The sequence below is a fragment of the Colletotrichum navitas genome, assembly GCF_030913465.1.
Source record: "Colletotrichum navitas strain CBS 125086 chromosome Unknown LY79scaffold_76, whole genome shotgun sequence".
Lineage (NCBI taxonomy): Eukaryota > Fungi > Ascomycota > Sordariomycetes > Glomerellales > Glomerellaceae > Colletotrichum > Colletotrichum navitas.
Genome location: NW_026850622.1, coordinates 148971 through 162611, shown reverse-complemented (window position 1 = coordinate 162611; position 13641 = coordinate 148971). Strand labels below are relative to the sequence as shown.

The following is a 13641-nucleotide window of genomic DNA, read 5'->3' as shown; positions in this document are numbered from 1 at the left end:
GTGCATCTTGTGTTGAGTCTGATGATGACGGCCAATTTGATTCCAAGACTGGTTTACTCATGGCAGGTTAGTAATTAGAAGTTCTCATATAAAAAAGGACAGTTGATGAATCTTCCTAACAACTAACTCAAAGTGAAACTGAGTTAAGGTAACCCGAAGGGCCAAAGTTGATCAAAAAAAAAAAAAAAAAAAAAGAAGTTGACTGTCGGTGTCTGGAACTTATGGTTCCTGACATTCCAGTCTCTTATCCTAATGAAAGTTTATGGCACAACACCAACTTGACGCCTCGTTCTGATGTTCTTCGTTCTCGGCGTCCTCAGGCAGATTTCTCACAATAAACTCATGTATCCTGTTACTGAAATTGACACCAGTTTAGCTGTGGCGTGATGGTGGCAAAACAATTGATTTCTGCCAATGGCCACCCTTAGTATTAGCAATTCACCATCTTTGAACAAGGGTAAAGGTTTAAGTAATAATTCGTTATCAAATTTCCGCCTGACTCCTCAGATCTAGCGATACAGGCTGTATATCTTCCCTTTTACATCTTACATCTCCCTTCTTCCCCTGATCAGAGTCTGCTTGTCTAACCCGTAAAAGCATGAATGAAATAAAAGGAGCCATGCCTTATACGAATCGTTAACATTTGAAAAAAATCGCCCGTAAAAGCACAAATGAAATAAAAAGAGCAATGCATTATTCGAATCATTGACATTGAAGAAAATCGCGCCGGTCCAAGCTGGGGTCTACCCGCTCCGAGGATTGAAAACATGCGAATCAAACGCCAGAGTCCTCCTGCTCGATATCGTGCTCCTCCTGGAAAGTCGTCCAAGCGCTGCAAGTGTCGGTCAGAGTGGAGTTGTCCGTGATGGCCGCAATCTCGCTGTAGCGCTCGACAAACTGCATCGAGAAGCCCTCGGACGTGTGCCAGCCAATGTGGCAGTGCATGAGCCATGCGCCAGGGTTGTCGGTCTCCCATGCCATGACGATGTATCCGGAGGAGGGCAGCATGGCTGTGTCCCTGCGGGCAGGGTTGGCGGTGTTGAGCGCGACGGAGTCCGAGTAGGTGCCACTGCCCTGGGCGAGAACGAAGAAGTCGTGGCCGTGAAGGTGGATGGGGTGAGGGACGGGGATCGTGGTCTGGATGACAAAATAGACCCACTGGTTGGCCTCGGCGAGCTCGACGACGGCGTCGTCGTTCTCCCAGCTGGTAACACCGCCCATGACGGACTCCAGCGTGGGGTGCGCCCAGTCGACCACCATGCTGGTGCTGTTGAGGGTCCACCTGAAGAGACCGGCGGAGTTGCTCTGCACGCTAGCGGTCTGGAGGTTGGTTATGTCGGCGTTGGAGACACTCTTGGCGACATGGGGCACGAGGTTGTCCGTCTCGTCGTCACAGCCGTCCATATACGAGTAGCCAGTAGTGGTGGGGGTGGTGATTGTGCTGGTGTACGAGACGATACCCTTGATGTTGTCGGTGCTGTCGTTGTCGGAACAAGCGGACTGGGGGATGGCACGCATCCAGAAGCTGTCAGCGGTGCTGGCCTGGTCCGCGGTGACGATGACGTCGTAGCGCTGTCCCATGCCCAAGTTGAGGACCGTGGTGGTGAAGGGGGTGATGGGAACCAAGTCAGCAGCGATGACCGTCATGGTGTGGTTGTCGATTGAGAATTTCCAGTGCGTGTCGACGGCACCGTTGACGAGTCTGATGCGGTAGGATGTGCCAGCGGTCCACGTCACGTTGTAGCGGTGGCCGGTCTGGGAGGAAGAGCCGTCATCTCCATAGACGTTGGTGCCGTTGATGAGGCCGTTGTCCAAAGTGGGGGGACCGCCGGCCTGGGCGCTATAGTAGAGCTCATCGACCGTCTGGTGATCCCAGTCGTTCAGGAAGAGCATGCCGAGATCTTCATCGTAGTTGGCGGTGGCAGGGCCATTGATGACGATGCCGCCAAAGATACCTTGCCACGCCTGGAGAGCAAAGTGAGAGTGGTACCAAGTCGAACCGTACTGGGTCGCGCGCCAGGTGTAGGTAATGGTTTCACCGGGAGCAGTGGGACACTGAGTGATGGAGCTGACGCCGTCGTTCTGGTTGGTGTAGTTTTGACGGATGCCGTGGAAGTGAATGCTGGTGCCGTTGTTAGAAGTTGTAAGAGAGTTGATGACGTGAACCTTGACGGTGTCGCCCCAGTCGGCAAAGAGGGTAGGTCCCGGGATGGAGCCGTTCACGGCCATTGCAGACCGAGGAACTCCATCAGGCGCAACGGTAACGTCCGTCAGCTCCAGCCAGTATTCGCGAGTGACGCCGGTGTCAGGCACCACATTGTTGTAGTCAGTGTCGACGGAGTAGTCGCACCACTCGCTTCTCGTGCTCGCAGTGTTGCCGCTGCAAGCAGCACGAGGGAATAACTTTGGCTCGGGGAGGGAGCCGAAGGAAGGCAAGGCAGAGGCCAAGGAGCCCGCGAGGGCGCCGGCCAAGAGCAGAGATCGATACATTATTTGGTATGTGTGCCAAATGCAAGGCAAAACGAACGACTGTTTGACAAGTTGATGCGTAAAGAATGAGAGTGTAGCGAATGTAAGCGCAGTCAACCTGTGTTGGTGAGTGAGTGGTTGATAATAGTACTAAGTGAGCGGCAGATGGCGGGAACTTAAGTATCCCGCAGGTGAAGTCGACTTTACGAGCGGCTCACGAGAACCTCACCTGTTTACAACGACAAATCTCTGTGTTTCCGTTGAAGTTGTTGCAACGTGCTTCCTCTTTCGAATCGGTCGACCCCGGTCGAGGCGGCTTGAATCGAGTACGTGACATCCGGTACCCATTCGCCGCCCGCATTGGCCCCTGATAGGTTGCAGATCGTCATTTTATCGCATGATTCATCCGAAAGAGGTAGCGTCGTTCCACGGTGATGGAGATGCTGTGGAGTTTCACCTGGTACAGGGTGAGTAAGTCCCGAGGGCACGAGTAAACAAGTGGAGTCGAAAGTGGTGCCAAGTACGCGTATCTTGAGCCTCAGCTAGACTAGTCTGCAAGCAGCTAATGCTACATCGTGATGCAAGACGAATGCTAGGGGTAAAGGCTCACTACGAGCCGTGGGCCGTGGCTCTGCAGTAGCGTTCCAGCGGATCGGTTGCATACTATCAGATGTAAGCATGCGAGATCGGCCGGTGCATACATGTAGTCAAGCCCCCGATAGCCGGTCTCGCCGACTTCTACCAAGTATGTGCGGAGGAGCCGTCAATGGCCGTTGCCCACGACAATAAGACGAAAGAAGCGAAATCGCCCTATCAACTTTATCATGCCAGATTGTACGCAGTTACCCCTATCTTCGAACTGACTAGACCACATGGCTGGCCTCTAGGAAGAACTCCGCCTAGGGAGCTCCAATTTTACGTCTTGGCGTTTTGCTAAATTATTGGCGGGCGCCTCCGTATGAAATCCGAAAGGGTCTCTATGTTGTAATAGCATTGCTGCAATAATTCTTGTTTGATACAGTGTGTTACGGTAATCCCAAGTGCTCTTTTTGCGTTGGGCTTACCAATGTCTAGCAATAAGAGTAAATGGCCCGTAAATAAAGTTGTCCGGTGTTTATTTGTGACAGTCATGTCAAACGTTCTACCTCCTGACTTTGCCCATTTCGGCCGAGAGCTGCCTTAGTCGGATCACCCACAGTTCTTCAACGAGAGATCCCTAGTCCTTGCAGTGGAGGTTAATCTCGTGGCCCCTTTACCGTACACGTGCGCTTTCTAACTGTATTAAGAGTAAGTACGGAGTATACCACCTTGTCCACGTACCTCAGCACACGTAAACTGCTACAAATCCGTTCCCCTTACGTAGTCCCATGTAGAAACTAACCATATCGGGAACTAGCGGTGGGGGACCAGATCTATAACATCTCAATTATTGATGAAATTCTCAGCCGCGCCCCATCAAGAACCTTGCCACTTCTACATATCGGAGGAAAAATCGTGGCTGAAAGAAACGCCCCTTTGAAAGGGCCCGTTCCGGTCAGCAAACAACGAATAGTTTCTGACTCGTGGGATATCGGGAAAGTGGGAGGTGGAGTCTGAGCCTCGTTATCATGCGATGCCACTGGTTCGTTTCCGATTGTGGTGTTTTCCCCCGTAGAGTTGCAATCCGGACGCAGTTCGGGAATGTCCCGTAGCAACGGCATGAATCAGTGCGATAGTCTGTGTGGACTCGTACGAGTAAGAAATCAATGCTACCGCCGATGGTTCGCGGCTTGCGTGGAAGACCAGCGCTGCATCATCATTATACGTGACATTTATTTAACCAAGTCCCTCTCTGGTTCTGCTTCAATCCTGGGATGTCTTCACCACGCCAGCTCCCACTCACTGATTACTCTCTTTCAGCTCATCATTCGCTTTTGAATCTTTCAAAGTTTCATCCGTTCTTTTAGCCACAGCCATAATCCCGTTCCAACGGCCATCGCATACCATAATGCAGCACATTGGAGCTCTCTTGTTGTCGCTTGCAGCCGTCGCAGCTGCGGTTCCTGCGGGAAACCTGCCGCGAGCCGCTTCTGTCTCTAACAGCGCTCCGTTCCAGATCTACGCCTACGGCGACGGAATCGGAGGCCTTCCCCTATTCTCTACAGGAAGTAAGTCGCTAGGCTGATTTTCCCGCCTTGTAATTGGAGAATGATGAGAGTTCTTCAAAAGCTCTGCTCCTTTTCTTTCCAAGACTAGCTGTCTCTTGTTACGAATAGCACACCCGGCCCGTGTCTCGCTACCCTGAAGTATGAATCCTGAGCTAATGTTACTGTGCACAGGCGATGCTTTCTTAGGTGATTATGCCAATTTCAACGACCCTAATGCAGCTCCCGTAACATGTACAGTCCACAGTCCTCGTTATCAAGATGGATGAAGCTAACTGGGCCAAGTCACTCCTACCAACAATGCTTGGCAAGGGGCTCCGAATACGACGGCTCTCAACTCCACCACCACCCCCACCTGGTCCAACGTTACCTTCTCCATTCCCACCGACGGCGCCTCTGACCACAGCGTCGGTTTCCTCAACTCCAGCTCGACTGCTTCTGACCGTCAGACCAGCGGTTTCCTTACCTACGGCAACGTCATCTTTGTCTCGGGCGAATCGGGCAACATGGTGTCTATGTGGTACGCCACGCCCAGCTCTGTTGAGGGCATCTACTCTCTCAAGTGGAACGTGACCGACGACTCGACCGAGGATAAGATCGTTCTCGCTCTAAAGAAGACTGTTCCTTCCACCGCCCTCTTCCCAGCAATTCATCAAGCCTAGGAGTCGCGGTCTTTGAAGGTCACTTTTGGCCGTCGAATGGTTAATATTCCGGATCGCACTGGATCGTCATGTTCTTTCCATTCTCGTTCAAAACTTGGTACTTTAGGACCAGAGCGTTGCAAGATTTATTCGGAGTACATATTTCAAATAACTAGCGTGAGACTCTTCGATTCATATTCAATCATTCCATGCCAACCGCTTGACGCTGAAGACATCCTTTTCGTGACGTTATAATAATGATACATGATTCATAGAAAGTCTCATGGAAACTCGCTGGCAACCTCTTCAGCGGTGGCGGGATACCGCTCTTCCGCACCGGGAACCTCTGAGACGTTCCTGCGGGAGGCCGGGTCGTAATCGAGGTCCAGGTGGCGTTGCTTGAAGCTGTCTTCGGCGGACGCGCCGACGCCCTCGAGTCCCGCTCTCTCCTTCTTGCGGTGGCGGGGGTGGAGGCCGTGCAGCTCGTTGCTGGTCTGACCCTGCAGGGGCTTGCCGAGGCCGGTGTTGAGGTCCGCGCTGGTGGCGCCGGGGAAGTCGTCGGGTGCAGTGTAGGTCTCGGCGTCGGGGTTCAGGGCCTGGCCGGGGATGGCATGCTTAAGATCGGGCTGAAAGGTGTTCTCCTTGGGCGCGGTGCCGGCGGGGTAGGTCTGGGCGTGGAACTCGGGGTAGGCATCGTTGCCGACCTTGACGCCCGGTTTGTGCTGCTTTGTCGTTAGGTTTTGATTGAGGGTGACCCTAGTAGAACCGAAACTTACGCCCTTGGTGGTGAGAGGCTCAGAGCGGGGGACTCTAGGATGGATCTCGCCCTGCTTAGGATTGATGGAATCGATGTTGCGAGTGGCAGACATTTTGATCGTTTGTACTGGGGAGGAAATGTCGAAATCCTTTTTTTTGAAAGAATTTGAAGATTTTGTTCGATGGATGGGTATCTCTTATGTTGTTCGTAGAACTGTATCGACTGATCTAGAAATCCCTTCTCATCCGGCAATTACTGCACGCTTAAGTATCTCATGTCGACGGCCAGAACGCCACGGTGAGCGTAGTTGAGGTATGTATGATGTCACCTTGATATTACATCACGGCCGAAGCAGATGACATAACAGCGCCACTTTTTGCGTGGAGAATATGAGGGAAACTAAGGGAGAACCCCCGAAGGATGTCAGACCAAACAGTCTGAGAAGGAAAGATAGTAAGGGATGAACAGACTTTGGCAAATCGAAATCGAAAATCCGATGCAGGATCCAGTGTTCTGGGGTGGATGGGCGAGGTTGCGTTCAGATCGACACGGCCCACGGAGGTGTCCGAGATCTGTGCCGTGATGCGGAAGGTTTTCTCCGGCTGCTCTCGGCGTGTCTTGATGGGCTCACTGGCTTCCTCCGCACCACACCGAGATGGGGCAAATTGCAGAATGAGCGGGTATGACGTACAAAATGTTTCACTCACAGCAGATCCGCGGGCTGCCAGCTCGGACAGCTCAGTCTAATCAGTGGGCCGTGAAGCCTCGAGACTCTTCGGCTGTTCTGTCCAGCAGCGATTGCAACTTCTCCGCCGGGCACATCGCAACGTGTTCACCATGACAGATCTTATGGTGTTATCTTCGTGGCTACCAATTGCCGGTTCAAAAAGCCTCCCCCATCACCAAGGCGAGGCGAGGCGTTCTCTGTTGTGCCTTCGATCAACTGCAAGACCGGCAGCCTTGGAACCAGAGGCCCGTCCTTTGGCCGTTGTTTGTACTCAGTGATAAGGTTCTCGACGACCTTTAGCTGCTGCAGCCGCGGAGTGTCATTTGCATCATGACACCACCGCTCCAACTTCTGCTTGTGTCGCTCAAACTGCGCCATGGTCCCCAGCGAGCAATCGACATGGCACGCGATTGCCAGCATCAGCAGCCTACGCGAGGATCTGTGAAGCTCTTCGCGATGCTCTACGTACGACTCGTTGCCTTGCGCATAGCGGCAGTCTGCCAACAACGAGCAGCTTTTCCCATAGTGGGACTTGGCGTCCCTGATGTCGGCTTGCTTGCTCCCATCGGTCGATTCCAGTTTGATAAGATACTTTTCCGCCCGGTCGCAGCAGTCTTCGGCCATGTCGAGGACGCCTCGATCGAACTTCCCCTCCGGCCCGGCAAGGGCGCAGTAGCCGGTGATGAAGAGGCTGAACTGCATGATCAGCTTCGGGTCGTCTTGATATGCATGTTGAACGTGGGCCATGCTCTCCAAAGCCATGGTCAGGATTTTGTTGTCCGGCTTGCGCTCGCGCTTCGCCTTCTTGGCGCTGAGCAGGAACATCAGGTAGATCGTCACCAGGCTTCTTCTCCCGAGGACTTTGACGACCTCTGACTCGAGGCTTTGGCAGATTTGCTCCATGAATTGTTGGAACTTTTCGAAGCTTGTAATGGCCAGCAGCCGACGGAGCCTGTGCGCTAGGTGGATAAAGTCGTCGTCCCGTGGGAGAACAGCGGCGGAAGAGCTGGTGAGGCAAAAGACCAGTTCTTGAATGGTGTTGTGGTCCATACACTGGTTGACGGCGCTCAACAGGCCGATCGGCATTGCCGGATGGTATGATTTCAATAGGTCTTTAACTCGCTCTCCCAAGGAGGAAGTGGGCGCCGCAGATGTGTTGTTTACAAGGCAGCCTCTTATATAGCTTTCGTGCTTGAGGTCCTCCTGTAGTGTCCGATATATCGTGATATGATCCTCCGTCGGTGTGCAACCTTCGAAACCCGTGCCGACAGGCCTTTCTTGAACTAGTCTGGACAGTATCGAAATTGCAATGTTGACAATCTCGATGCATAGTACGTCCGGATCCACATTTATGTCCTCCGACTCGTAGACGGTAGGTGATCTGTACCCCAAGGTTGACACTGGTGTTGGTGGGAACGATGCCGGTCCCGGGGTACCGACGTAGGTCGTAGAGCGGGAATCTACCCCGGTGTCAATGGGGTAGGGAGATGCCAAGGGTGGTTTTAATGCGGATGGGAAACCCGGGGGGGTTTGGCCATGAGTCTCGCTACAATTGTTGTCACTGGAGATCGTGACAGGGAGCTTTGGTTGTGAAGTCTCTTCGGAAGAGCCTGTTCTGTCTTGCAGTGGTCTCGTCTTATGCCGTTTATTCTTCTCGATGCCCCAGGTTTTCAAACGGCCCTTGTACATACGCTCCCTACGATCCCATCAGTTACAGTTACAACATCAACACACACCAGTAGAGTGCTCACGTCGCATTGAACCCATGAACATCTTTGAGGTGCGCCCTGATGACCTTGAGGGTCCGGCGCGTGTACAGGTCCGCAATGAGCTTCCGATGCTTCTCCCATTCCTCTGCGGTCGGCGGCTCAACAGGCATGACAGCGGGGCTCGAGTCCGTTCGACTATCGGCAACGGTCGTTAATAGCGGCGCAAGGCGGCACAGAACAGTTTGACGAGAGAGTCAGGAGGCGGGGGAGGGCGATGGGTGCCAGACATGGCGGCGGCCACGCGCATGGACATGGGGGTGAGCTTTATGAATTGTGCAACACCCACTGCGGACTTGTCCAAGCCCAATGAAGCAGCCAACGATGAGCTGCATGGTGAGATTTGTCCAACGACCCAATGGCGTTGAGACACCTCGACAAGGGTTATGAAGTGCAGCGAGCATGCACCACTCACAAGAAAGTACCGTGCAGATTTGATGGGTCCGACTTTATGAAATCTAGCTCAACACCATGTGGTTTGAGAATGGCGAACCATTATACTGACCATCTCCATGAGGCAACGTCGGGCATAAGGCAGACAGACTAGCACGCGCGGGGTATATCGTATCATGTTTTGGTGGCAAGGCAACCGTTTTTATGGCTTTGCGCAATTATCAAACGAAATGGAGACTGCTCATTTGTTACTTTTATGCAGTGATGACCTGGCAGTTGCAATTACAAAATGGTTGGTCAAATCGATACCGACTGCACACTCGTAATCTTTCTGGTTAAGTATCGACACCGGAACAGAGGCTGAGTGACAGCCTAACACTAAGCTACTTCTCAGATTCCACTCGTCATCTCTAATATATCATTACGGAGACTGTATTATGTAAAGTATCTTACGCTGATAAGGGATATTAAACCTTCGGCCTAGCCCAGTTCACACGGGACATGGATATTACGATACGTATAGCCCGATACGCAGCACCTCTGGCCTATCTTACAGGGGGTGTATAAAGTGAGGGTACGAGGGTGTTAACTTATATAGAGTGAGATGTGTTGGAAAACCAATATCACATGACTGTACGACCGTAGCATCTCGGTCATTTCGAACTTTCTTACAAAAAGATTTCTAGCATCAGTTATCTCTACACTCCTCGCAACTTCGCCACTCTGACGGAGCCTCCTCGCTCCTTGTTGAGCGGTTCTCTGTTCATCTCATACGCGACAAGGATTTCCGGGCGAGCCCCTTTTCAATTGGCAGGTCTTTGCGATAGCCGTCAGCCACGATGCCGCCGAAGGTACCACGGTCAAGCCCGCTGTACCACAGGTACGCAGCTTCGCGGAGTGGCCGTGCAAGGGCGAGAAGATGAAACAGAGGGACACCGATCCATGCCACGTTTCCTACCCGGCGAACTTCGTTGTTCGGTGGGTTTAGTGGGCTACCGTAGCACTCATGGAACGCTGCCACGGGTTTGCGCCATAGGTGCTTCAACTGATCGAGGCACAGCTCAAAGGGTCGCGCGACCAGGCCGTCAATCACCAGAATCCATTCTGTGTTGTTCACGACCGCAGCGCCCACAGGAATCGTCTGGAATAGCCGATAGTCGGGCGTGATGAATGCGTCAAGGAGGTGTGGATCCGGTGGATGCCGGATGTAGAAGCCGTCAGAGTCCATTGTGTGACGCGCTGAAGAAATGAGTCCTCAGTACGAAGTTGCCATTTCTTTAATTAGGAAATTTGCTGGTGCTGCGTGCTACGAACTGGGCTAAGGTATCCAGCGTGCCATTACTGGCAAACATCTTGAATTGGGCCCGCAGTCTCATGGGTGTGGCTGGCTGTCAGAAGCTGCGATCGCACGGAGTAAAGGAGGCAACAACAGGGGTAGTTAGGTGTCAGTCATGACTATTATTCCAATCTCCTCCAGGCGCCTGACACTGATACTCCTACGGCGGTATTCCTGTCTATGAATTGCCGAGCGATAACGGGGCTTTTCCGCACCAACTTCTTTACGCATAATGAATGATTAGCAAATATTTATTTCTCGGGCTGTGGATTTAAGCCTAGTTATCTTGGAAATCATTTGTACTGACGGAGAACATGCGATGCCACGTGACGTCGTGTCCATGAATGGGTTGGATCTCGGTTGGCATGATCTTTGTCTGGGTAGGTTGGCCTTACGCAAAAAATGCGACCCCTTGTAGATAATAATGTATTGGTTGTACCGAGGGTAGATTGAATCTTGCTGGCATGTCTGTTATCTGATCTAGTCAAGTGAAAGTCCCTGAGGATCTTGTCTGAGAGTTACATCGTCGAATATACTATACGCTTTGATATAGTGTCAATACAGATACTACTATCTATCTCCAATAGCGTCTCCAAATAGATATATCTAAGTTTAATTGTGGGCTTAGGGACTTCTATAGCAGATGATGTACTGTTTATAATCAGTTTATTGACCGTTTTAAGTCTTGAAAGTAGTCGCGAATTCTGCACTAACATTTGTAGTTACTGTACAAGGTATAGAGTGCTCGCTCTATTCTCTCTGGAACAAGGTTGAAATGCACAAATACCAACAGGATGTTAAGTGGTTCGAGTAGTTGCTGTGGTTAGATGTGAAAGTTATCAAGCTCATCCTGTACTAGCTCTCCCCATACTGATGCAGTATGGATATTGTCACAATGTGATATCCCTTTAGTTGCAAACGGACCCTACTAACCCCTAGGTGGTCACACCCCTGCTTTTGCCCCTCACTTTCGGAGATACATGACGATACATTGCTTAGAATCTTATCTTGTTGCTAAGACCATTATTAAAATCACGATGTCTATTAATTTAGACACCTCTATTTATAGTACTACCAGAGGTCCTTCTAGGGGACCTTGCTGCTGCCTACCTAGATAACTGTATCCTAGAGCAGTGCAATAACGCAACAGTCTAGCCTAACAAGGGACCTAGTAGGGCTACTTAGACTGTAATATACCTTTATAAAAAGGTAGAGATTGTTGGTATCTATGGCATAGGTAAATTGCTATATAAATAGAAGCACTTTGAAAGTATTGGCTTTTGTCGTTAATTGCTGTGGCCTGGTTTGCCCCTATCCCTCACGGGGGTTAGTGGGCTCGGTTTGCAACGGAGTGATCAGACAAGCTGATAGTGTCCCCCCTGTCCACCCGAGAGTACCGTGGACGATAACTGTGATAGACCTCGGCAGTGGACTTAGTGATAACACAACTATCTTAGAGGCAAAAGGGATGGTCTTGGCCCATCCCGACCCAGAGCGCAGCATAGGAAGCAGGGTGGGTTATTCCGTGAGGAGGGGGTATTTAGCTCACAGCGCTGACTAAGTTGCCCCCGGGTAGTACTGATCCAACCCTCCCTGGCGGAGCCGTTTTGGAACTAAAAAGTCTAAGAAAACTAGATTTGAACCTGCAGCCTTTAGGATATGAGGGATTTGAACCTGTAGCCTTTAGGATATGAGGTTTAACGCTGTTATCGTGCACGGTACTCTTGGGCTGACAGGGATAAGCCACAATTGCAACACAGTAATCACGGGCCCGCTTTTGTGTCCTAGTGCCCCATTCTCATTCGTCATAGGTAGATATTGATGTCTGGTGTTTCAATCAGCATGTCCAGCCACACCAGTCACGTGACTGATGGACATCCTCAAATCACATGACTTTCATCTGCTGGTGTGGCGTGCGAAGTAGCTTCCGTCATTGACGGTGTGGATTGTGGTGGAAAGTTCGCTGAGCCAGCCGTTCTTGCCTACCTTTACGGATACTTCACTTCACGACTTAAGGCTCCTGAACCAAATTCATAAACACCACAACTCCGCGCTGGTCTCTTCAACCATCGACAGCGTCATTAGAACTCTTTGCGACGCATCTCATTCATCACGTCTACATCTCTTGATACATCATCGACGCCACAAAGACCGCCACTCCTTCGCAATGGTGGGTCCCGGCGCTCCCAATAGAGTGACCCGCTCCGTGTCCGGACATCCTCAGAGGCTGCGAAGCTCCACCACAGAAGCAGCATCGACGGCCGTGAGGAAGCCGGCGGCCTCGCTGGCCTCACCGAGCCGGAAAAGAAAAGCCAGCCTCACGGACGATGTATCGCAACCAGACAGCTCTGACCAGGTAAAGAAGCCAAAGACTGCTGCTGCCACCGCCAAAAAAGAGAAGCGACTGCGTCGATACCGACCCACAGCACCCCAAAGCTTCCATGAAGTCTATCATCGTGCCATGACCCAGAGGTTTTACGTCCTTGACCGATATCGTTGTGGCACTACAGAGATCCCTGAGGAGAAGGTCCAGCTGACGGGCTCTACCGGCAATGTTTATACTGTTCATATCTGCCAGACTCCGTCTTGCACCTGCCCACACTGGCTAAAGGGCCATCAATGCAAGCATTGGCTCTATGTAGGTTGCCGCCGCAGCCGCCTGTCCGCACCAGGACTAACGTTTTCCAGGTCATGTCGCGAGTCCTCCGCGCCAAGTACGAGCTCACGTACCAACTGGCCCTTGTTCCCGGTGAACTCAGGGACATCTTTGCGAACGCCCCGCCCATTGATGCCTCGTCAGAGGGGTCCCAAGACAAGAATCGCAAACCTGTAGAGGGCGATTGCCCCATCTGCTTCTCGGCGTTCGAGACCGGGAGCAACGAAACCATTGTGTGGTGTCGCGCAGCATGCGGTCAGAACATGCACAAGGACTGTTTCGAGACGTGGGCTGCTACAAAACGTCGCGGTTCCGGGGCAGGTGACGTCACTTGTCCCTTCTGCCGGAGCATCTGGCAAGGCGACGATGATATGGTGAAGAGGATCAAGGGGGGAGGCAAAATCACCCACGAAGGCTACGTCAACGTCGCCGATCAGCTGGGTATCAGTACTCAGAGGGGTAAGCTCGCATGAATACATTCTTCAGTTCTGATGCAGAGACTGACAATCTACCGGTGCAGACTATAGCACCTACTCAAGGTGGTGGAGAAGGAATTATTGAGTAGCATCGATTGCTAGTGTTTCAAGCGCACTTTGGGGAGCAGGCGAGCTCTGCCCTTGGTACAAATTGACACAATCTTGGGCGTCGAATCTTGGTCCTGCACGTTCCGAGCTTGCCGACAGCGTCGTTTCGATGGTTGCTTGAACTCGATGGAAAGAACAAGCACAGTGCATCCACCAAGATATGATATG

At 51.8% G+C, this 13641-nt stretch overlaps 6 protein-coding genes across 6 annotated transcripts; 2 read left to right on the top strand and 4 right to left on the bottom strand.

The window, feature by feature from the left end:
• Positions 1-478: 478 nt before the first annotated feature.
• LY79DRAFT_639840 (multicopper oxidase) lies at positions 479-2490 on the bottom strand (the record flags this gene model as incomplete). The annotated part of the gene is made up of 1 exon (XM_060562327.1): positions 479-2490. One exon carries the CDS (start codon positions 2488-2490, stop codon positions 775-777), a length of 1716 nt encoding a protein of 571 aa, XP_060409944.1. The 3' UTR covers positions 479-774.
• Positions 2491-4244: 1754 nt separating this feature from the next.
• On the top strand, positions 4245-5374 carry LY79DRAFT_639835 (uncharacterized protein). Its single transcript, XM_060562326.1, has 3 exons — positions 4245-4616; positions 4788-4847; positions 4899-5374. Exons 1-3 carry the CDS (start codon positions 4457-4459, stop codon positions 5273-5275), a joined length of 597 nt encoding a protein of 198 aa, XP_060409943.1. The 5' UTR covers positions 4245-4456; the 3' UTR covers positions 5276-5374.
• Positions 5375-5535: 161 nt separating this feature from the next.
• Positions 5536-6123, bottom strand: LY79DRAFT_672981 (uncharacterized protein; the record flags this gene model as incomplete). The annotated part of the gene is made up of 2 exons (XM_060564114.1): positions 5536-5976; positions 6031-6123. The coding sequence occupies 2 exons, from the start codon at positions 6121-6123 to the stop codon at positions 5536-5538; spliced, it is 534 nt and encodes a 177-aa protein (XP_060409942.1).
• A 735-nt stretch (positions 6124-6858) lies between these two features.
• Positions 6859-8617, bottom strand: LY79DRAFT_523964 (uncharacterized protein; the record flags this gene model as incomplete). Its single annotated transcript, XM_060555581.1, has 2 exons — positions 6859-8284; positions 8490-8617. The coding sequence occupies 2 exons, from the start codon at positions 8615-8617 to the stop codon at positions 6859-6861; spliced, it is 1554 nt and encodes a 517-aa protein (XP_060409941.1).
• Positions 8618-9660: 1043 nt separating this feature from the next.
• LY79DRAFT_486578 (uncharacterized protein) lies at positions 9661-9966 on the bottom strand (the record flags this gene model as incomplete). Its single annotated transcript, XM_060553296.1, has 1 exon — positions 9661-9966. A coding segment is annotated over one exon (306 nt), but the record flags the coding sequence as incomplete, so codon positions are not given.
• A 2434-nt stretch (positions 9967-12400) lies between these two features.
• On the top strand, positions 12401-13450 carry LY79DRAFT_524022 (SWIM zinc finger protein; the record flags this gene model as incomplete). The annotated part of the gene is made up of 3 exons (XM_060555587.1): positions 12401-12871; positions 12922-13348; positions 13410-13450. 3 exons carry the CDS (start codon positions 12401-12403, stop codon positions 13448-13450), a joined length of 939 nt encoding a protein of 312 aa, XP_060409939.1.
• Positions 13451-13641: the final 191 nt, after the last annotated feature.

Excerpts from the sequence above, each read along its gene's own strand:
- LY79DRAFT_639835 (XM_060562326.1), top strand. The coding sequence starts at position 4,457 with ATGCAGCACATTGGAGCTCTCTTGTTGTCGCTTGCAGCCGTCGCAGCT. Across the intron at positions 4,617-4,787 it reads TCCCCTATTCTCTACAGGAA|GCGATGCTTTCTTAGGTGAT; the intron begins GTAAGTCGCTAG and ends TACTGTGCACAG. Across the intron at positions 4,848-4,898 it reads TAATGCAGCTCCCGTAACAT|TCACTCCTACCAACAATGCT; the intron begins GTACAGTCCACA and ends AACTGGGCCAAG.